This window comes from Lutjanus erythropterus, chromosome 16 (assembly GCF_056507025.1).
Source record: "Lutjanus erythropterus isolate fLutEry1 chromosome 16, fLutEry1.hap2, whole genome shotgun sequence".
Lineage (NCBI taxonomy): Eukaryota > Metazoa > Chordata > Actinopteri > Lutjaniformes > Lutjanidae > Lutjanus > Lutjanus erythropterus.
Window position 1 is genome coordinate 34,470,129 of NC_139332.1, and position 25,202 is coordinate 34,495,330.

Sequence of the window (25,202 nt, forward strand, 5' to 3'; positions counted from 1 at the left end):
ACATGAAACGTCTGTGTTTACGTCTTTTCAGTCCAAAGTACAAGACAGACGTATGTTAGTCAGTTATAAAGAAGCAAGAGGAGATTTTTACTTAGATGATTTTAGTTTTGATGTTATATTTTGTGGTCATCGTGGTGGAAAAACTACCGCTTTTGTCCACAAAATCAACAAACAGGAAAGATCCTTGTAGCAGCTTTAACTAAAAAAAAGGAAACAGTTTGTTACTGTGGCTGCCAGTGTTTTGTTGTTGTATATTACTGTATATTAATGTTACACAGCATTTTCCGGAACATAAATAATATTAATTTCACTACATGTGATATCAGGACTTCATACAGTGAAGCAAATACGTGTCAGATTCAGAGGTATTCCCCTCTACACACAGAATAAATAAAAGTGATTCCACACTATAAGAAATTAAAATGATTACTGGATATTCTTGCTACATATTGGCTTCATTTTAAACCAAAAAGCCTGAGATTGTCTTTTAACTTCTCTAAATAGCAGCGTCTGGCAACTCCTCAGTCACAACAAATGTATTCCACCAGAAGTGTGATGTGTGTGACTGATACTGTGATTGAACTGAGATTTGAATAAAAGCAGAGACAATTACCATCCACGTCCCCGGGGATGTGGATCCATTCAAACGTTCATTTCACCTGAATATGACGCTGTTGTTTTATGTTTTCCGGCCTGATGAACGCGTGTAATGAATACGACCGTTTTAACGTGAGTTTCTTGTCACTTACTGCGGTTGTCTTTGCTCTGCAGGATGGGGGTGTAGAGGTTTTTGGACGTTCGGCCGTCTGAGGTGGTGGTGGTCAACACTGTGGTGTTGTTCCTCTCTCCCTGCTGCACCGGGCTCGACTGGTGACGTAAGATATCCACCAGTGATCTGACACAGCAGAGGGTGGATGGAGAGATGAGAGCGGGAGGAGAGAGGAGAGGGTAACGAGAAAGACAAAAGGTCAGACAGAGACAGAAAGACGAGAGGTGAGGGGAACGGAGGGAAGAAGGGGAATATAAATGCGGAGGAAACGAGTATTCAGCCGGCTCCTAAACCCAGACTTCGATGTTTCTGAAGTTTTCTTTTATCTTTTCTGGATTCATATCAATCCTTCAGATCTATCAGAGGCAAACTGATCTTATCATCAACTCCAGTTAGCTGCCAGTTTCATTTCCTCTAATTCACAGACCTAAACTTTCTTGTAATTCCCTTCCTGCCTGCTAATATCCAGCTATTTCATGAATTCACCACAGTACATACATTTTTCTTCTGTCTGCACACTCTTAATAGAAAAAAACAGATGCATGCCACTGTGCATTATAGCTTTGTTCATCAGGTTTGTTTCTCAAATCAAATCTAGAAAACAGACCGTCTGCACTGTTATTTGCAAGTGATCGCATCCGATTTGTGAGTCCAGACATCACTAACCTGTCTGCAGCAGCACACCTCTGTCTCGTCTTTTTGCTCTGCATTGGAGATTGAGGGACTTTTTTTTACTTTAAAAACTAACGGCAACAGTAAAACTGCATTTCACACTATGATGGTTGAGTTTAGTCCGCGGAGCACATGCAGGCGGACCGTGGGGGCGACCGGTATGGGCCGCGAGCCAACTGTGATCCACCTTACCCCTATCCATCAAACTCTACTATCAGCAGCGTGGATTTTACTCAGCTGCTCTAATGCACTTCCATCAATCTGGATTTGATGTTGTCACTGTGTATCGTGTTACGAGTGATGTGAAAGACGGGCAGACAGGCAGTATGGAGGCATTTTATGTTGCGTCATCATTCACCATACTGCAGCGCTGTTTTCCTGTGGACTAAAAAACTAAACCTGACCTTCAAATCTGCATGAAGGCGAGTAGATAATGACTGAATTTTTGTGTTTGGGTGAACTACCCCTTTGATTTTAAACAAAATCAACAATGAATTAAATATTGATTTGGACTTGCAACTATTTTTTACAGTGTGAACTAATGAACTAAATGTAAAAATGTAACTAAGTAAACTTTCCATTAAAGTTCAAACCAAGAAAAAGACTTTGGATAAGAGACACACTGTATAAATCCAGCAAAGTTACAGAGTAAAACTGCTCTCATCATCTCAGTGTCAGCTCCTGTCTGATATTCATGAGTCTTTGTGCACTTTTGTCCTCTGTCCTCCATCTGACCTGTCCTGCGGTCTCACCTGGGCATGTTGATGTCCCTGTTGCGAGGTCGACGTGCCACCTTGCTAAAGGCAATCCTGACACCCACGGCCACCACCAGCGTGAAGGAGATCACCCCTCCGATCACATAGCCCGTACTGTGGAGACAACAGTGGAGGAAATCAAGCAGAAATATAACCATTTTTAAATGTATATTTAACATTTCAGTTCTATCTGTCTAACTCTTTGTTTCCACGTGGCACATCACATCTGTGACACGGTTTTGATTCCTCCTCATGCCCCATTTTGCCCACCTGATGATGTTGACTTGTTTAGATGTAGTTGATTTAGTAATGTCTCTACCATGGTTAAACAGGCCACACAGTTAAATAGTTTCCTTTTAATCTTTTTAAAATTGAAAATTGCCCAGATTCTATTTCTGTGTATTTTTACAGTGGACGCAATCAGCTCCCGTGACCACGGCTCAGCCATGACGCCACTATGCCCAGTGAAATCAAACCATAACAGTATGAATACATATTCCAGTTTTTGGAAAGCGTGGCAAAAAAGCACAAAGATAGATGATGTCATCAAGTCTTATCTCTGAGTGACAAATATGATAATCGGATTGTTTCATTTCAAATATTCAGAGATTTTTGGTTTACACGAGTTATTGTGTGGATGAAACACCAGATTATATTAAAAAATAAAGCATTTTCAAAGCCATATATAAAATGTAAATGACAGTTGTCAGGAAATAAAACCAATGATCTTTACAAATCAAGAGCCGATCAGTGCTGAAAAATGTTTAAATAAAAAAATTTAATTGGATCATGACCTTAAACTCGAAAGTCAAACTGAATCGTAGATTTGGAGAATCACGACAGATATTGCACTTTTCCTCAGATGGTTTCAAACACTGCTATCAGTGACAAACGAGTCGAGCCTCTGACCTGCTGCTCTGCTGCTGCAGCGTCTCAAAGTCCGGGTCGGGCTTGTTGCCCACGGGCACGGTGACGGGGACCTGTGGGTCGGCCCAGACGGGGGAGTTGTAGTTGGTGCACGACTCCTGGTCCAGCCGGTTCCTCTGGTGCTCGCAGCAGAACCGGTAGTGGCAGGTGCCGCAGCAGTAGATGTAGCTGCCCTTGGAGCAGTTGAACGTGCTGTCGAAGTGTCCCATTACGTCGTAGTAACCTCTGTGGAACAAAGACATTTGTCACTCATGACACGGCGTTTCTGCCTGTGAAACTTGTCCTGTTTAAGATTCTTCTATGTCCTTGAAACCTGGACGCCTCCCAAAGTGACTAACAGGGTAAAGCATTTAGGGCTGTTCCTTCATTTTTGTCTCATTGATCCGATGACGACCAACATGCTAGTCCTTTTTGGAGGCAGTTTTCCAATCAGCTAATGCACATTTTCATGGCCATTTCTGATCCAAGCCCATTACAATCAGACCTTGATGAATTCTACTTAAACGCAGCACAGATCTGCCTCCATAAAGCTCTGCAGCACTTTGCAGGACCTTGAGAGGACTCATTTTAAGTGTGGCTGGCACCGGTGTAGGACTCCTGTAGATGACACTGTCATCCATGTTAATCACTGCAGCAACCTTGTGTTTCACTCAGCCAGTGCGTCTTGTGCTGCTGGAGGAGCCCTCTGAGCACCTCAGGCTTAAAAGGTGAACTCTGAGCAGATGAACGCTCTGCATCACCATGGCGATATCTCCAACGGGAAGAACCAACCGATCATCGCCAAAAATGGAATGGAAGCTCATGGCGCTTGTTACTGAGCAGCCAGAGCTGTGATGTAATCTCACAGACAGAAACAACATTAATGGAAACATCCAGTTTAGAGGAACAGAAGCGAGATGTATTTGGAGCTTTATGTAAGTTTGAAGTCTTGTCTTGTTATTAGTGTGCCGCTGGTGCTGCATTGGATTGCCTGGACGTAGCTTCTGTTGATAGTGGTGGTGTGCAGCCTGCCAGCACACAACTGATTTAGAGCTGATTAGATGTTGCCTAGCAACAGCAAGACGCCTCTCAGTGCAAAATATAAGCTTCAGTGAGATCGAGATCAGAGCTGCAGGAGGAGAAGAATCATGATGTGCCTCGTTTTTATGGCATCCAGTGTGATCAACGCTTTACAGTGATGGAAATAAATGTGTGCTATAAAAGAGATGTAGCCCGTCTGCCGGGAAGCAAGACTTTTAAACAACTAGTTGTTCTTCAGGGAGCAGATCTGTTTTGAACTGGTTTTCACCTGGATTTTATGTCCTCTTGTTATTTCTCCTGTGAGAGGACCCTGAACCCCCCCCAGTATTTATTATAGTTTTATATTTAGTCCTCCTAAGTACATTTTAAAAGACGCTAACAAGCTATCATTCTAACTAATGTTTTCATGTGTCATGTTAGAGGGGTTAAAATGTACAGAATAATTTAGAGAAGCATCAAACTCTAAATCTGTAACTGACCTTCATGAAATTAACAAGAATTAATCAGATTCTGAGGATGATTTGACGATGAGGCACGGTGTTCTGGCATGCCTACTGGGTTTGGAGTTAACCTGCAGATGTTTAAGTTTGAGATGAAACAAAACTTTTCTACAGATGTCAGACTTTGAGCCACAGCGAGGGCCAACATGTGGCCTGCAGCAGACTAAGAAAACTTTGTTTTTAGCCTAGCAGTTGGTTGATGACCACCGGCTGGTTCAGAGGAGTGAGGAGGTCGGTAAAACAGAGCTCTCAATAGAACACCTTTTTCAAAAACTTTGAATCTCCACAACAAATAGAGGTCCTTGTGCACAAAACTATGAGGCTGATGGGTCCAGTAGTTTGAGAGATTATCTGCAGACAGTAGCTCCAGTCCTGTTGGTCTTGCACACACACACAATCACATGATAATAAACAGATTCACTTTTTAAAAACAAATAAAGACAAAAAAGAACACCACAGGAAATAGTTCTCTTCTTTTCGTACCTGCACACGTCCACATCCACCAGCTGTCTGGGAGGTGGAGCCACCTGAGCCGCGCCGAGGGGAGGCTTCAGGGCGTCGGCCGTCATGTTCCTTGGCAACATGGTCTGAGGGAGGGGCTTCGGCGGGAGCTCGGCCATGACTGGTGGATCCTCCCCGTCCTCCACCTCGGCTGCTTTCGGCGCCACTTTGGGCCCGGCGGGCAGCGGTGGCAGTGGTGGCTTGTAGCCGGTCAGGAGGAACAAGGTGGCGCTCCTTTTACCAGCTGCGGCGGAGCTACTGCCGACACTGGTCAGAGTCCTGACGTCGCCATCGATGGCGCGTCGCTCCGTGGTGATGGTTACCGTGGAAACAGCCAGGCAGGAGAAAAGCAGGAGGACAAGGGACAGGCAAAACATCCCTCTGGAAAGTGTCGGTTTCATTGTTTTATCACAAAGTTATCGAGCCGTTTGTTACAAAAAAAAAAAAAGAAAATCACATTAACAGCTCGTAAAGCGCTGTGAAGTATCAGCGTCCTTTCCAAGATGGCGGCTTCTTGACTTATAAAAACCTTTAGTACGAAAAGTTTTAACTCCAGTCTGGTCTGTACACACTGCACAGGTGCAAAGGGTTTCTCGTGGAGTTCAAGCAATGTATCATGAATGTGTTTGGCATTTCACTCTCTCATCTGAATGTAAACATTTCTCTCTGTGTACAAATCCTTCCCTTTAAGCAGCTTTTGTAAACATTGAGGTCTTTCAGAGTTTTTAGGCCCTATATGAACAAACTGCCTGTGAGATGGCTGTAGTTCTGAAATAATCAATTCAAATTAAAACTTCAACCAATTATAAATATAGATTAATGTGGTTTGTTTTATGGCAGCAGGTGTCGAATATTTAATTTTGGTCTGTCAGTCGACAAAGTTTACAGTCCGTTGGCCAAAATCTTCAAAACAGGCAGTAACTTTTTTTTTACATTTTCTGTAAACAAATGAGTGTAAACTCTTTTAATATAATGACTCCTCCAAAATAAGAGTCTCGTGGGAGTTTTCTGCGAGTCGTTTATGGCACGAACGTTACAATTCACGTAAGAAACTGCGAATGGAAAATGTATTCTGTAAACATTTAGCGCTGTATGTAAACTTTATTTTTCACGTTTGATGAGCTCTAACGGACGCGGTTTGTTTTCTGGTTTCAGTTTGGCACTTCTGTTGTCCCGTGTGGATAACTGATGTGTAAAATCAGACATGGGAAAATAACGCTCGTTTAAATCAAATCAAACAGTCGAGTTCTATGCGTCTCGTGTCTGTAAACAACAGTGCTGGCAGCTTTAGAGATCTCAGCCTTGTTTAGCGAGCAAGCTGAGAGGAAGTCCGTCTAAATTTGGCACAAGCTGTGACTTAATTTATTCCATCTACATCGTCCCAACAATTTGCCAATAAACAAGCTCTTCCTTTCAGACAGTTTTCAGGAAGAGAATCAGTAAAGGTCAATATGCTTGAAATTTTGGTTTAAATTATAGCAGAACTTGTTGACAGTGAGTTTGAGCCGAGCAGCATCAAATGTTTAAGAAAAGTTAGCGATCAGTTCAGTAAATGAGCGTGTCAAGGCATTCACAGAAGAGCGATCAACAGCGAGAAACGAAACAATTACAGAAAGAAAATATTAAAAAGTGGATCTATGTGCGTTCGATACCCTTGTGTGAGTGTCTCTGCTCTGAATTTAGCTTGGCCCAACAGAAGAGAACGAAGGAGGGCTTGGGCCCGGTTCTAGCAGGGCAGCGAGGTTCTGCCCACAGAACAGACATGAAAATGTCCGGATTCATCCGTCAACGCAGAGGAACACTGGACGACGACAATGATGACGGGATGCAGGTTCACGTTCACTGCCACGCTTGACACCGCAGGCTGCCCACTCACAGGTTTAGTTAACGGGAGAGCGTTTTTTTAGAAAGACACAGGTAGAAAAGGTCTGAATAAAAGCGGTTCTCTCATCCAAATGTATGAAATTTAGGGTTCTCCTCAGTAGCAGTTTCATAACTGACTCCCTGAATGTGCACTGATGTGATTGAGGATCAGTTTGCAGGAGAAGTCTTACACATCGTGAGGTGTTTTGTAAATGTAAAAGGTTTTCGTATGGCTGGTGTTCAGTATGGCTTTAGGTTACAAACTTGATCTCCTCCCACAACGCATGTAAATACAGTGAAAGGTTTTAAATTGCATGTTTGTTCAGTAGAATAAAAGGAAGAATGCAAAAAAGTTGAAGAGGTCACTGGGATTAGATAAAGGGGGCTTTCAGGTTGTCCGGCGCGGCGTCATCGGGGGCCACGCGTGGAAGAAACAGAAGACGACAAAGAGCGAGAGGCCTCTCTCGTAGAAGCAACTGGAAGAAGGAGATAGGCAAAGTGTCAACAGTGTTTCACAGCGCGGACTGAGACGACGGTAATATCTCCAAGCCTTTGAGATAGCAGCAGCAGAAGTAGCGGCGGTGGCAGCGGCGTCAGTGGTGCCTATAGTTATCTGGTTAGACGTGGCTTGTGTTGCCTGTCAGTCAAACGCCGTCCCGCCGAAGCCTTAAAGTGTTCAGACGGCGTCAGAGCGCGGCGGCGAGTTATCACTGCTTACCACACACAACTACAAGCAAACCATCAGCTGGAGGATCTGTTTATAAAGCACTTTGAACCAATAATGCACTGATTATCGTCCTCATATGAAAAATCTCAGCATTGAGAGCAGCAATTATACAAACACAGACCGAAGACAATGGATATTAAGTTCTACGGGTTTCTAAAATATCTCTGCAATATGCTGGGATGAAGATTAAATATGGTTTTAATGGGATGCAGGATGTTTAAATGTGTTGCAGGGGAGATAAATAAAACTGTAGTCTAGTTACTAAATCAGGTTTTCAAAGCTTGATGGTTAAATAAACTCTTCTTATGATGATTTGGCGATGGTTAGTTTCTTAGATTTTTTGCTTCTTCTCTTGACACAGTCAGTTTGGCACCTGGTTTTGGTCTCGCTTCGAACAAAACGGCAGACGGGAAGGGAGGAAGTCTGTGACTTCTATCCCGACAGCAACGAGGAAAGTAAAAATAGTGGAAAAGGAGCAGGAATAGAAGTCAGTGAGGAGCCTCGGCTTTCAGAGCAGCTGAGAAAATCCCCCGGAAAACCTCCATGTGGCACAGGGACTTTCCCGGTGAGATCCTTCGTCTTCAGGTCTGTCTCCGTCCTCACAGGTTCACAGCCACTCGTTCACACTGGAAGAGAAGAACACAACACACCGAGTGTGAGGATGCATCCAGACTGCTGTGGTTTGTGATCTTGTTAAACAGATTTTGTATTCGATTTGAAGACTTGTCTGGTTGATGACACCATAAAATATGACAGACAAACAACCAAAGCTTAAAACCAAAAAACAAACAAACAAACAAAAAATTGGTACGGACCTGATGTTCCACATAATTCAACTGGTTCTGACCATGCAGACTATTAGTTTTGTTCTGTATCTTCCTTTTGCTGATGTGTTAGCTGAGCTGAAAAAAACACAAATATGATAATGTGACTGCAATAAAACAGGATATTTCTTACTTTTAAAACATCATCCCTGTATGTGAGAGCAAATTCCAAGTTTGAATTTTATCAGTTAGGAAATATCAAACATTTAACCGATAAATAAACTTCAGGAGGAATTGCAGCAACAAAGCGACCAGCAAAGGTCAGAAGAAATGTTATTTCGCCTCAGTCAAACTGTTGAACTGATGATCCCAGTAATGTGGAGATAATGACCAAGTAGGTAAAGACAAATAAAAGAACAGCTGGAACAATCTGGTTAGTTCAGAAAATGACATCACTTTATTGTAAAGCAGCCTTTGAAACCAGGAAAAGACGACTCTTATGACATATCACGATATAACATCCTAAATCTAAGACCATATCCAGTCTCACAAAAGTCAATGTTTCGAGTCATCACTTGAGAAGACACCGAGTCGACTCACATTTTGTCAGTCAAATCTCTGCACTTTTATTTTTCAGCTGTCGTCGTACACAGGAGCAACAGCTCGGCAGGGAGTAGAATTAACAAACTGAGTCACAGCTCGGCGGGAGAGACGCTCCGTGGTGCGCTGGGATTTTATAACTTTACTTTCTCTCACTGTGTGGAAATCTGATGTGAGCGATGAATAAATAAAAGCGATATACAGACGAGCAGAGACGAGTACGAAGAGGCTGCACACTGTGCGACGTTCGCTCACTCTGCGTCGTCTATAGCGCACTCCTTAGACAATATAGTTGGTTACAGTTGCACCACCTTTGTACCTCAAAATGGCATAAAAACATATTTGGAAACGTTTAACTCCAACATAGAAATCCTGTGACGTAGAGCTGTAACGATAATTAGATTACTAAATTAATCACCAACTATTTTCATAATTGATTAATCAGTTTTAGTTGTTTTTTTAAAGATAAAAGTCAAAATTCCTTGATTTCAGCCTAAATATGAACATTTGCGGACGCCATCTTGGACACCTTGAGTGTCGTGATATTGACAGTGTTTACTACGTGGTGTGGTAAATGATGTCACAGCGATGCAACAAGCTCCAGCTGGAGCAGTGAAATATACTCGACCCCTCACTCACGGTGTCAACTAAAATCTCACTGAACCGTCACAAAAATAGCAACATAACCAACATAAACCACAGTTTTGTGAAAAATCACATTACAAACACTAACAAAACATAACGTTTGCATTTCAGAACATAAAATAGGCAAAGTTAAAACTCTCAGCAATGCATCATGGGGATGACGCAAAAAATCTTCCCACGTTCACCTTACACATACCAGAACTGATAAGTACAACTGGAATCATTAAAATCCAAATTATAACCAACACTAATGAGGACAAAGATTTAATGTTGCTTTAGAGTTTGCTCAGACATTTACCAAGGTCACTTTCTCTCTCTCTCTCACACACACACACACACACACACACACACACACACACACACACACACACACACACCAGAATTTAATTTGAGCTACAGGAAGTCTGTTATTAGGATGAATACTGTGATTTAGGCCGGGAGGTAATTTTATATAATACTCTTGCCTTGAGCAGTACAGCTTCTTTACTGCCTGATTAAACCTGAAATTCTGCTTTACTGAGGGATGTATAGCACATGTGCTAGTTCCTACAACACACACACACACACACACACACACACACACACACACACACACACACACACACACACACACACACACACACACACACACACACACACACACACACACACACATATAAAACATCAGCAGACAGAAGAGATGGGAGCAGCCGTGATCTGACTTTGATAAAAAGAGAGCAGGCGACATGACAGCTGCCATATGGAGTCATCTGACAGAAGGACAGAGGAAAGAGAGACCACAGATGTGTGTGTGTGTGTGTGTGTGTGTGTGTGTGTGTGTGTGTGTGTGTGTGTGTGTGTGTGTGTGTGTGTGTGTGTGAGTGTTCTGTTTACAGAATGAGGCCTGCAGCTAGAGGAATAGGGGCGGTCCAGAATAACACTGCTGTCAGGAAAAAAATCTCATAACCCAAATACTGATGTTTTCATACTCTTTTAATATATAACATTTATGTCATCATAACCTACATGTACTGAGTGACGTCCACGGCCCAGAAGATTCATTTTCTCAATGTGAGCGATTTTGAAAATGCATCTTTGTCATCAAAATACAGTGATGAACATCATGGAGGAGAGAGGAGCAACAAAAAGAAAAGACGGATTAGTTAAAAAGTGCCTCTTCTCCTGTTTTTGATTCGGCCCTGATGATGAAGGTAAGCCAATCCTAGCTTCGTTGCTGGTCACTACTGCGCAGACTCTGACATGACCAGCACAAGATAGCAGCACCTGTATCCGCGATAGTTTGCCTTCATTTTTGTACAGTGGGAGGAAGTGGTGCCATGCATCCATCTTCTATATACAGTATACTAATGGTGCCGTCACAGGTGGCTAGACTGTATGTAGTCACTTCCTGTGGTCTGCCTACGCTCCGAGACGCCACGCTGAGAGCTTCACAAAGGCTCTTCAGAAACCCGTGGGTGACGTCACAGAGACTACGTCAGCAACCTGAGGCTCTGGAGCCGCATGTGGCTTTATTATACATACAGAAACTAACAATTATGGTCATTGTCTACTATTTTCTTAATCAATTAATTAGTTGTTTGATCTCAAAAATTGGGAAAAATTGTTTGTGTTATGTGAAGTGTTTTCCAAAGCCCAAGGTGATGTACACACAACTCGAAGACATCAAGTTTACTGTGAGAGAGGAGTTTAAAAAAAAAAAACAGAAAATATTCACATTTAAGAAGCTTAAGAAATTACTCAATCGATCATAAAAATAGTTGACAATTCATTTAGTTGTTGACAAGTAATCAATTATGTGATTAAATGTTGTAGCTCTAGCCATAAGTCTCCCTTGGCTAACTAAAGATGAAAAAAGTCTCTGGTGCTGGAACTTTTAAATTCTGTATTTTACTTATTGCTTGGCAAAAAATGGCTCTTCTGATAATAAAGGTTTCTGACCCCTGATCTATGCATTTAGAGTTGAAGTATCGTTCGTATCGTTCTAACACCAGTATCATAAAAACTCACCCAACCCTATCAGTGACCAACTGGTTGTCGTCATGCATTAAGTGAAAGACTGATACATACTGTTGGTCTAAAAATGAGCTGCGATGATTTCCACTCATCAGACCCACCTGGTCTGTTCTCTCACCTCCGTCAAGGAACTGTACCTCTATATTTAAAATCCCAGGCTACATCAAGCTGGTTCTCTCCAAAGCAAACAAAAATGAGCTCAGTCACTGGAGCAACAACATCACCTGCAGCTGACAGAAGCATCAGAGCTGCAGTTTCACAGACAAAACACGCAACAAGACAACAGAGGCTGATCACGAATCACAAAAAATTATTGAGCAGTAAACAACAGACAGGGCATTTTCTCCTCCAGAGCAGGAACAAGATGAGTCTAAGTGGAGGAGAAGAAAATATATATATATGAGAACAGGATGTTCTGATTTCATGGTTGAGGAGTTGATGGGAACTATTTCCTGAATCACAGTAACCTAAATAGCCCGGTCCTCTCTGCTGGAAAGTTCTGGGCGCTCGGCTGCCCTGACAGCCTGGCTCCTCATCAGTGTATCTCGACCCTCCGGGGGCTTTTCCGACCCGCTTCCTCAGATGTCGTAATTAAGAAGCCCCCGCTGACTAACAGCTGAACTTCCACTGGCTTTCGAGGCAATAAGTGCATTAATTCAATAAAATTTAAACCAAATAAATAAAGATAATCTAATGTGTGCAGAAAGAGGCAGATGCACGAGGACTGGGAGTTTCACAAAATACATTTTGAAGATGTTACTGTAATAAACGTAACACAAATTCAACAGACAATAAAAGTGCAGATTGCTAACACAAATTCAATGATCAGTGCAGCAAAATGCACACTTGAAAAGATGAATTCATGAATATATTCAGAGTTGCAGCCAAACAGCATTTTGAGTGCATTTTTCTTCCTTAATCTGACGTTATCTGTGGTTATAAAACAGGATGTGAGGGGGAGAGGTGGGACTGTTCAAACATCTCTGTGACAGTTTTATTGGCTGGCTTAATTTTTGTTTTTGTGCTGGTACACAGTGAGGTAACACTAAAGATAACACTGCTCAGGAAGCCAAAGTAATGGGATTTTCATTCCATTATGACCGTGTTTATTAAAGGACATTCCTGCTTGTTATTATGAATTAATCTGAGACTCTGTGGTCAAACTTACTGTGAGAAAGTGCAGCGATGTGTTTAGATAACACCAAAACCACTGCCAGCTCTGTTTACGCCTCCTAATGGAACATTTCTTACATAAAATTTGCTGTTGGTTTACATAAATTTGCTAATGATTGATAGACGGGAAGGACATTTCATTAAGAAGCCCACGCAAAGAGAAGCGTTAAGACCTTTATTATGTCTTCCAGCCACTACAGTAACCTTTCTGTCCACCATGTTTTCCTGTATATGCCAGAGTTGTCGGTGGTTTACACGCCTGTGTGGCTGCATCTCGCAGGTCTCACTCCTGTCTCCCTGCTGAGCCCGGCCATTTGTCTTGCTGTGTGTGCTGCAGTCATGTATGGATCTGTCTTGCTGCCCATATGCCTGCTGCTCTGCCTCCCTGCCAACAGTATCTGCCAGAATACAGTATACTATATGGTATACTATAGATCTGCCCCGTTTCCATGGTATACTGTATGTGCTTATGTGTGAATCTTTCATCACACTTTTTTGCAGGTTGTCAACCTGTGCTAAGAGGAAATTATACAAGACTCATGCCAATGGACAGCAGTCAGCTATTTTCTCGATTAATTATAGGGATGCATGATGTGGACTTTGATAACTCCCTGCTTCTCCTATATTTTAAAAAACAGCTCATATAACCTGTAGTTTATGCACACCAGAGAAGGTATCACATGGTCCAGGTTAAAGGTTCCCCTGGCCTGTAGTGAAACAAAAAAAAAAAACTCAAAACCAGTGTCTCTTTCCAAAAGTCATGACCAAATAATCCACAGACCTTGTTGAGAGCAGCTTCATGTTGGAACTACTTTTATTTCTGCAGTAGAATCACCGGGAACTATTTTAGAATCTACTGGAACTACTTTCTGTCTACAGCACTACAGGCCAGGGGAAAAATATGTTTATATTGTTGATTTTGGGGTGAACTGTTCCCTGTAAGATTCGGTGAGCAAAGACGGATGATTCAATGTTTCACAGCTCTGACCGAACCAAATCTAACTGACATCATTATAAGAACAACAACAGAAAAAGAACATTTCTGACTCTTCAAATGTCTTCAGATCAAAAAACTTTTATAGAGCATTTCCCCCCAAGAGCTCAAATTAAATGCTTGGGCATAATCTGTCAAATCAGATGTTACTGTAGATGAAATTTGTCTGCTATAATTTTATTATCAAAATAATAAATAAAACTATAAATTATCACTCTCATATCACAATATTGTTACAATACCAAGCCCTGGTGCTAGCACTGTAATGATTAATCAGTTGTCAACTATTAAACTCATCAACAATTATTTTGATATCCGATTAACATAAACAGTAAGTGATTTTTATGAAAAGTTTCTCAATATTTTCTGGTTCCTCCTCTGTGCAAGTAAACTGAAAATCTTTTGGTTGTGGACAGAAGAAGACAAAGACTTTGGGTTTGGGAAACTTAGATCAACATTTTCTGACGTTTTATTGATGTTTTTCCAAAGATTACATTTTTTCTTCCTGGAACCGTTTCACCATCGCCCACAATCTTAACTTTTTTAAAACTTAAATTTCCTTTGGCCACTGATGTATGGGACACTGATGTCCATCAACAACACACTCTGGATCCGCTCTGATTTACAGTAATTTACATAAACTGCAGTATTCCCAAAGAAGATCGACTTCAAATGCAGTTATTTTAAGCGCTGTGTGTTACAAAACCTAAATGTATGAGTAATGCTTCCCTGAGTGATTCAAACATTCAGAGATGTGGTGCCAGTCTGTCGACTCTCTGCCATGTTGGGCTTCATTTAGAGGGAAGCTGACAATCTATAGTTCAGAAAGCACATATGGAACAGACAACCCTGCATACAGACTGTAAGACTGTTGGTAGTAGAACAAACATCTTTGTGCAGTGAGAGTTAATCAACCATCGCAAATTCAGGTAGGGGTGTCCCGATCCGATATTGATATCGGATATCGGTCTGATATCAGCCAAAAAATGAGAATCGGATTTTATCGGACTGTATCTAAAATCTCCGCTCCGATAAGCAGTCCATTTTCTGCTCCAGCACTTCTATCCATAGGTGACTCTGGTTGCTGACTATTGTTTTCTGTTTGAGTAACATCACTTGATCAAGCCTTTTCTAACATTCTACACTACAAAATAAGTAATAAAGGTATGTATAATTCGTGCTGATATTGTATCGGATCGATATCGGTACCGGCCAATACTCAAGGCTGCAATATCAGTATCGTATCAGAAGTGAAAAAGCTGCATCGGGACATCCCTAAATTCAGGGTAACTGCTAAATTTTTGCCCCAATCGAAATATCTGTCTGTACAGTATCTCTCTCTTTATAACTATCGTATATATGAAGGTGCGGTGATATTTTTAAATTCATGTTTGCTTTTCTGCAATATGGAAGTCCCACTTTGATTACGCACCAGCCCACGTCCTCAAACCAAGCCAAGTTTAGCAGGTAGTAAGCTAGTTAGCGGAAACTTAAATGTAGTGGTAAGTTGTCAGTCTGGCAGTAAATGTACAGTACAGTGTCTGTTAGTAAATGCTGCAGCTTCTCAGGACCAAGAAAAGTCTTGTTTGTTTTTTCTCCAACTGCTGGAAAAGTGAAAGGGCTCAGCTGATGAGCTCACCCCTCTGGTATGTGTCACATGACCGTGACAATGCAGTTGTCATCACAGCCCTACTAACATTTAGTGTTTCCAACTCCTCAGGTGCAACTGTTCACTACTTTTCACTGTTTTAACGTGTTTTAACTTGAATTCATTTTGGAATTTGGACTTTTTGTTCAGACAACATGAGTCCATTTTTTACTATTGGTCTATCTGTCATTCTACAGACCAAACAATTCATCAATCAAAAGTAACGGACAGGTTGATCAATAAAGAAAACAATCATTAGTTGCAGCCATAAAAGACTGTTCTACTGTAATACATTACATTACACAGAGTTCACTGCATTGAATATCATATTGATTATGCATACATATGCCATTTAGTGTTATGTATTGATATTTGGAAAACATTATCAATGTCTTCACATTGATTGTAACCATATATCCAGGCCATACTACATATATATGTGCCCCTATACTTACAGTATGCTGTATACGTGCCTCGCTACTTTTCTGCTTGACTTTCCCCTTGCAGAAACACATGAGCTTTAAAGACACAGAAGCCCCCTGACACTGAGTTAGTGCAACAGCCAAACAACATTTGCAACAGCAGAGAAAAAACTCCCCTTTAACAGGCAAAAACCTAAAGCAGAAACCGCCTCAACTTTCCAGAGCCCAAAGCGTATATTCAAATTGCTATTGCTAAGCAGACAATCCTCACATTTAAGAAACTGGAACCACAGATTTTTGTTTGAAAAATTACTGAAACAATCAATCGATTATCAAAAAAGTTGGCAACTAGGGCAGCACAGTTAATCAAAATATTATTGAAATTGCTATCTGGCCAAGTGCAATATCCAAATTGCAGAATGTAATGCAATGGTTTGATAAAACAGCCTTATAATGAAGTACTGTAGTGCTGCAGAGATTCCCTGGCCTACGAATCCTGTTCTCCAAATGTAAGAAAAGAGTTTTGTTTGGATCAGACCCCAACAAATGTCACATAATCATCATTTTAAGTATTTTTTTTTTTAACTGAAAATGAAAATTGTGATGCAAAAATGATCATATTGGCAACTAATTTTCTTTTCTATCAGTTAATTGTTGAGGCTCTAGATTTAAATCATTTGGACAGAAAATATGAGTGTACTTTTCATGATTATCTGTCAGACCAAACAATTCACCAATAAATAATAAGCAAAGGTGAGAGAAAAAAAAAAATCCCCTTTTTTCCCCAGAATTCCTGAATCAATTTTTGGACTGCAACATCGATTATCTACGTATTTGAGTAACTAGCGCTTAGTTCGTTAGCCTAACATATAATGGGAATTTCCATTAACGTGCTAACAGAAATTAGCACTGCGACTGCAATATTATCTTTAACATAAAACGAAACGTGTGCTCACACTTTCAGCCACATATTTCCTCTGATCTGCTGAATCCACATTCACATTATTTCACATGTGAGGACTCTTCTTGCTGTACGCAATTTTCAAGGGCTCTTTTAATTCCTAACATCTAATTTTGTTTTATTTTTATGGAACTATCTTGATGAGCAGGAACAGCAAAATACTTCAAAATGTTTTTTATTTATTAGCCTACTTTTATATGCACTATAGAGATGATGCTGCACAGATAAAACTCAAAGACTGACTGACATATGATATGCATTGTTTTCAGAAATATAACTCATGATATAAAGTCGCCAGAAGTGAATGATTCAACTTCCTCCCATTATTCTGTAGAGTCAGAAAAATAAACAAAAATCACAATAAATCGTAATATTCAATCAAAAGAATCGTGACACAAATCAAATCAGGCCCCAAGTATCATGATAGTTTGGATTCAGGAGAATCAGGAGTCCAGAGTGACGGACAGATGAATCAATAATGAAAACAATCGTTAGCTGCGGCCATAAGAGAGTGTGTGATGTAATGTATTACAGTAGAGATCACTGCATTGAATATAAAATTGATTATGCATACATGTGCCATTTAGTGTTAGGTATTGATATAGTAAAAACATTAGTAAGATCTTAACATTGATTTCATCCATATATCCAGGCCATACTACATATAAATGTGCCCCAGTGATTATAATACACTGAACATGTGCCTCACTACAGGCCTGCTTGACTTTCGCTTGCAGGAACACATGAGCTTTAAAGACACAGAAGCCCCCTGACAGTGAGTTAGCACACGAGGCCGCCACCCCCCCATCCTCACAACACACACAAACACATGCACACACAAACACATGCACACCATCTCTCCTGATTCCATCCCTCCATCCATCCATTCACTCCCTCCCTCTCTGTCAGTGCGTGGGCCGGAGCGTCTCTCTCAGAATAGCACTGCAGCATTGAAAAGAGTGAAAGCAATAAAAAAAAAAAAAAAGAAAAGAATAGGAGAAAAGAAAAGAAAGACGTTTGTTCCTGTGGTTCCTACTTGGACCTTTTTTTGTGCGTCCCATGTGTTTTTCTGTAACATAACACAAAGAGCGGCAGTCAGTCCCGCTGGCTGGCGTCCATATCGACGCCGTCAGTCGGCTGTCATCTCCTGGTGGTGTTGGTGGTGTTTTTATATGAATCTACTCCTCTTCTTCATTCACTATCTTCCTCCTCCACCTCCCTCCATCTTCACCGTGTCATTCGCCTCGCTCTCAGTCCCTTTTTCCTCCCGTCTTTTTCTCTCTAGTCTCACCCATCCTCTTTTTCTCTTCTTTAACCCCGTTCTCAACCCTTCTCTCCTTCCTCTCATCTCCATTCACCCCCTCCTCCTCCTCCACCTCCTCCTCCTCCTCTTCTTCCTCCCTCTCTGAAGCATGCTGGGAAATGTGCCAGTGCATAAGGGCATGTAGCAGCAGTAGCAGCAGCAGCAACAGTATGGCTCTGTATTCTAATATGGACTGAGGCGAAGCTGGCAGAGCCGTCACTGCTGTGAACTCTGTCCGTAAAGGTCAATGCACTGCCCTTGGTCCTGACACAGTGATGCGGCGGTGGTGGAATAAAACTGGTTTAAAAATAAAAATCCATTAATGCAGCCTAGTTTTCAGATGATAGTGTGGAGTGAGGAGTATTATAGGAGGCCCATGCGTCCATTATCTCTCATCAGAACAACACTACATAATGTCATAACGATTTATCTCAGCCAGAGTCGAGTAATCTGGTGTTTGGTGGGCTGAAACGTCACTACATACAAAGCACACTCAGTGAGCTCAGTCATTTAGTTTGGGGTGTTTTTCTTTCCATGTTGAAGTCCATAACATTTTGAGAAAACTTCAGTTCATGCCTTCCATCTTATCAGCGCTTAATCAATATGACCAGGAATCCGATTTAAGGCCAAATAAAGTTCTCACAGTACAGCAAGAATGAACAAAATGAGTTTAATCACAAAGGAAATCGAAGCCGAGCTGCTGTTGCTAGTAGATACAGGAGCTGCAACTTTTATTATTGATTATTTATTTTATAAAGTTACAGAAAAGAATGAAGCCGTCTCAGGGCGCTTGTTTTTTTTCCTGAAGCAACACTCCGTAACACAGTCCAGGGATTTTAAGGACACTATTCTGTTGAATCTAAGCATTTTTTTTTTTAATTTTTTACAAAATCATCTTTTTGGGGTCTTAAACATACTCAAAAACTCACCAAATCTGGCACAGGCAACATATAGATTTCATATGGTTTTTGGAGATGGGTGTGGCCAAATGACTTTATGATTCCTTCTCTGGCGATCGACTAATCAACAAATTGTTGCAGCTCTACCAAAAGCCACAGTTAACTGTACACAGGACTGGATTTTGATACAACACTGAAGATTTCACACAAAGCTTTATTTCACAGCTTTATTTTCACTTAACCTTACTTACAGAAATATGACATGAGCAGCTGTACATATTATTTGTTGTCATATTTGTTTTTCTTATTGCACAGCTAATCCTGTTCTAATAATAATCTAATGAGATTATTAGTGACTATAGTGTATTAATGACATAAAACAGCACATTCAATTAAGTACATTCATCATCACCTGCTGATGCCAAACATGGATGCTGAAAAATGGGGTTGATTATTAAATTAATCACCAACTATTTTCAGAATAGATTAATCATTGTGAGTATTTTTCTTTAAATAAAACTGTCCAAATTCTCTGATTTCAGCTTCTCAAATCAATATCTTTGAGTTGTGAGTAAAACAAGACATTTGAAGATGGCATCTTAGGATTTTGGAAAAAATGATTGACCTTTTTCCAACACTTGCTGCTATTTTATTGACCAAACAGTTAATCAGCTAATCGAGGAAATGATCTACAGATTAATCGTTAGTTGCAGCCCTGCTCTCAACACTATGAAGGAACAATTGCTTTTGGCCTTAAACTTAACCTCCAACCTGCTGTGGACGTAGATAACGGTAATCGATTCGGAGAGTCCGTGAGTTTAGGAACACCCGGCTGAAGGCTCGGATGATTATGACTCAGCCTCCAAACTGTGGGTTGTGATTCCTCCAAGTCTCCTAAAATCTCTGAGACAAAAACAACAGATTTAAACATCATCGTGATGTGAAAAACCGCCTGACCCTCACGCCCTCGACAACAGTGAATATTTAGTTGTTACATCATGGTATCTCAGTAAGAATACATAACACAGAACCTCTCATCCTAAAAACATGCAGCAACAAGAACCTGCGACAGGTGTGAATTTAAAGGAGTCCACTCCTCTAGAGCCTGATTTAATTTGTCTGAAGTATCTACAGATTATGCACAAGAGAACACAACTGCTTTTTAGGTGCTCTGGTCCAGCTGGCCTACTTTACATCGTCTATCCCCACATAACATCCTGCCCCAGTTCCTGAAGACAGACACCATTTAAAAGCCATTACCTAACATCAAGAGACTTATTAACTTGCAGTGTTTAGTGTGGTGTGAGGTGCAGAAAACCAGAGCTTATTTTATAAAGATTGATGATTATCCAATAACTGCTGACTGACTTTAGCCCAAAGCATTTATAACATCTCCTCTGTAACTCCCAGTGTGGCAGCTGCACAGAAACTTCAGGATTTTATTAGTGCTTTCACTGTGTTATCCTACAATTTGATGCATTATTGACTATGTCTTCAGATAAATACAAGTAATTTAAAGGTGCAATATGTAGCAATTGCATGTGCAAAAATGAGAATCGCAGTCCAAATGGTGAGACACAGACTGTATGTTGAAAAGGTTGAAATTCAATATACGATCTACAGCTGAAGCAAGTTGTTTCCCCCTGCTGCCTCCTCCACAGACTCAGTTAAGCCTGTTTTCCTGAAAACAAAAGCCCACTGCTCTAAAATACACACTCTGGACTTTAAGTTAAGTGACCGCCTGTGTCACCGCCTGCCAGACTCCATTATCATGTTGCTCAAGTTAACTGTTCTCAGGATTATTAATAAACAGAAACTCCTGCATGCAGCAAAGAGTCTGCATTAAGTTGAACTCTAATTAAAACGACGGGGCAAACAATAACACAATCTCTGATGACTTATCATTGTCATTTTATGATTTATTATAGTAAATATATTACAGATTTCTCTTTTAAAGTCTAACAACTCTGAAATTCAATCAACCAAGAGCTGAATTCAGCAGATTCTTACCACAGTGCCCCTGTTGTCAACTTATTAAGGTTTACTTTATGTCTGCTCACAGTTATTGTACAGTTTATGCACTAACTAGGAAACAATGGGCCTCATGCATGATTGCATGATTCTTCGAAACCTGTGTGCCGTCCTGGAGATAAAATGATCAAATCTGTCTCATCTGCAAGTATGCACCACTTTCACTCTCCCGGCCTTTCAAAGAGAGCCTGCTCCAGCTGCAGACAGCTTGTATTGTGCGGCCAGAACAACTTAGTTATTAATAACAATTTACAACGGTTTGAGAACGTTTGACACGACAGCAGACAGGATGCTTGAACACTAACATATATTGTGGAGATGATGATGGAGAGAGAGCATCTGGACAGCTCATCACAGTTTATGATAAAGCAGCGCAGTATCTGTGTGTCAGTCACTGTTACAGAGACTCCAGTCTGCAGTGTAGTTCATACTTCACTGATGGACGAGAGAAGTGATCTTGAATCCTGATGTTACTGTACGTTATAGCTCCCTCCAAACAGGTGTCAGTCCTCATTTGACACTCCAAAATAAAAACAAGATTGGACTGGAACCACCGAGACAGTTTGATGTCCCTCAAATGCTACTGGCGCACGTTCAGCCATTTAAATCAAGAGGTGTACTTCAAGGTTCACATATCAAACACTTGAAGTGCATTTAGGACTTAAACCTAACCAAGTAGTCTTGGTGGCTAAACATAACCAAACTGCAGGGGGTTGTTATGCAGTAACATGTCCTGTAGTAATGTGTGTCCAGAGACAGTCCTACCTGTTCTTATCTGAAGCTTTTTACAACTGGCTAAGCATTAAGTCTGCAGGAAAACTGACTACTTCTACCCAACAAGCATAAATACGTGTTTGTTTTTTTCTATCTACTTGAATTGTGTTTAAAAAAAAAAAAAAAGAGAGACAAATGGGAGAAAAGCGAGGACATGGTAGAGAAATAGCAGGTCCCTATTTCAATGTGGTTACTTAGTAAATCACTCAATAATTAAATGTCTCTTCTTGTGCTGAATAAATTAACAGAACTGGATCTCACTCTTCGACATTTAATTAGCTTCTCTGTTACTGAGCAGCCAGCACCCAGTAATTTAGAAAAATTACAGACGAATACAAGCGGAGTTGAGTACGCTTAAATCCAGTGTATGTTTAGAGAATTTAAAAAACAGCAGCCGAAAAAAACTCTCGTTGTAGCCACATCTTCTGTTTAAAATTGTATTGGCTCAACAAAGCTTCACAAATACTGACAGAAATAACAGCGGGATTGTTCAACATGCAGTGGCAGGAGTTTGGGACAACAGAGACTGACCTTCTCACCCTTTCCCAGACCTTCTCTCTCCCAAACATTTTGAAAACTTGGTTGCATAGGTGTTCTGCACAATTAACTGAAATACTATCGAAACTGTGAGTGAAACAGCTGAATGGTAGAAGCTGCAATTCTGAGATTCAGGAAAAATGTGACCAAACATCATTATAATGAAGCACTGTAGTGCAGCAGAGATGCCGTGGCCTACAAATGTTGTCCTCCAGATGTAAGAAAACATGTTTGCTTGTTACAGACTCAGGCTGCACACTTTGCAATATTACAGAACCAGAATCAAATCGCAATTTTTTGATAAAAGGACAATGTGTGAGAAAACAGCATTATAATGAGGCACTGAAGAGCTGCAGAGACGCTCTGGCCTAAAAAATTTTGTTGTTCAGATGAAAGAAAATATGTTTGTTTGGAACAGACCCCATAATATCAAATAGTCACAAATAAGTTTGTTTGTTTTTCTGTTGCTGTTCTTTTCAGTGAAAAGGAAAACTGTGATGCAACAATGATCATTCACACTAATGCATATTGCAATCTAGGGCTACAACTGACAATTATTTTCATGGTCGATTATTTCTTGACTAAGCAATTAATAGTTTTAAATGTCAGAAAATGGCGAAAAATGTCAATCAGTGTTTCCAGAATCCTAACATGATGTCCTCAGATGTCTTGCTCTACTCACAACTAAAAGATAATCAGTTTACTGTCAGAGAGGAGAAAAGAAACCAGAAAAAATCACATTTAAGAAGCTGAAATCAGAGAATTTGGACTTTTTTCTTTAAAAAATGACTCAAACTGATTTATCGATTATCAAAATAGTTGGCAATTAATTTAATAATCGATTATTTGTTTAATCACAATTTCAGTAAAAATAATCACAACGTGACTTTTTATCATATCATGTAGTCTTAATGCAGATCCCAACAAATGTCTCATCATCATAATTTTGAGTTGTTTTTTTTTTTAGAAAAAATGGTAATTGTGATGCAAAAATTATAATTCCCATGAATTGTTAACATATTGCAACTGCAATACTTGTCAAAATAATCACAATATGATTTTGTACCATATTGTGCAGCTCTGCTTCACAGTGGCAAAACACTAAGAAACACGGAAATAATATGAACGCTGCAAAATGACGTCTTCTACAAAATAACTTTGTGGAATCGATCAACAAAGGTTCACATTTATTCGACACTGGCAGGGTGTGTGCGTAGTGTTATGGTGAGATATGTAAATGTTGTCATTGACTGCATCATGCTCTCTCAGTTTATTGCACCATATGCTCTCATCGTAACTGTGAAGCAGACAGTGACAGCCACTGAGAATGAGGACAATTGTGAGACATCTCATAGATATCACACAGATTTCTTTGCTCCGTTAGACGCGCCGCTGCCGGGCCTGCAAATCCACTTTGAATATTTCTTTCAAAAGATTATCAGCTGTGTAATTAGTCAATCTGATCTAAGCGTTAATTATTCCCTTTCCATGGAACCAGTGGTGTAATTTCTCTTAGCGACAGCTTCGGAAGGCGTAAATTAAACATAATGTTTTGCTGTCATGTATGTGCGGCTGTGTTGAAGGTGGTTAATGTGACTGGGGACAGAGCTGCACCTCCCTCACAGCCAACTGGAAGGTGTCGGTCCAGCTTTTTCAGCTCTCGCGGCGCCAGGCGTACACGACTCCAGGCCCGAGCGCGATGACTAACCAACCGTTTGGTAAATAATTTCAGTTTGAACAGTGGCACTTGGTGGCTGCTCTTCTCTGCTGAAACACAGTGACACTGGCAAGCAGAATCGACAAAACAAGTCAACAAACAATGTTTGTGACAACAATCGCTGCTGCCAAGACAGAAGAGACAAAAAGTTGTGGGAAGACACCAGATAAAGTCAGTAAATGAATAGAAGTGAGGGGCTGCACTGTGTACGGCGAGCGATATGATCATCAAAACTCTTTGGATTAAATAAGAAAATACAAGATTTACCTATAATAACGGAGATAAAAAAATTATTTGGTTGCACCAGTGCAACTGTCTGTGTTAAGACAAAATTCATTCATTCATTAATCACCTATTTTGATACTTGGGCAATTTTTAGAAGAAAAAAATGTCTAAATTCTCTGATTTTAGCTTCTTAAATCTGAATAATTTCTGTTTTTTTACTCCTCTCTGACAGTAAACCAAATATCATTGGGTTTTGAACAAGACAAGAAATGTAAGGACGTCATCTTGGGCTTTGGGAAACACTGATCAACATCTTCTACTGTTTTCTGACCAAACAACTGATCAATTACTTAAGAAAACGATCAACAGATGAATCAATAATAAAAACGATTGTTAGTTGCAGCCCTAGTTATCCCTCCTCCTTTTTTTTTCCAATAAGCCAAGAGCAACGCACAAACATTCAGATAACTGTTTCTCATTTTTACACGGCACAAATTAACCAATTACTGTTAATTCCATCAGTAGCTTGTCAACAGGCCAAAATTAGACTACTGTCTGGTCAAAGTGCTCTCTGCAAACCAGTGTCTGTACTCAGGCAAAGAGGTTTTGTGAGGGAAGAGGCTCCACTCTTCAACACCACCATACAAATACAAGTGTTTCTGTAGTTCCATCAACTCCAACAAAGTGATTTGCTTCTTTCTATTCAGCCTCAAGAGTCACATTCTCCCAGTTAATCTGTAATCAATATTTTATCATAATTCA

The 25,202-nt window shown here is 40.5% G+C and overlaps 1 protein-coding gene across 2 annotated transcripts in view; it reads right to left on the minus strand.

Annotated features, from left to right (window-relative positions):
* The window catches only part of shisa7b (shisa family member 7), a 49,396-nt gene that overhangs the window by 17,187 nt on the left and 7,007 nt on the right, over window positions 1-25,202 (minus strand). For both annotated transcript variants that reach the window (XM_084739040.1, XM_084739041.1), the window contains exons 3-6: window positions 5,127-8,360; window positions 3,106-3,348; window positions 2,194-2,310; window positions 750-895 (exon numbers count right to left, since the gene is read on the minus strand). In XM_084739040.1, coding sequence (XP_084595166.1) covers window positions 750-895; window positions 2,194-2,310; window positions 3,106-3,348; window positions 5,127-5,545 — 925 coding nt within the window. In that variant the 5' untranslated portion in view covers window positions 5,546-8,360. The remainder of the gene's footprint in view (window positions 1-749; window positions 896-2,193; window positions 2,311-3,105; window positions 3,349-5,126; window positions 8,361-25,202) is intronic.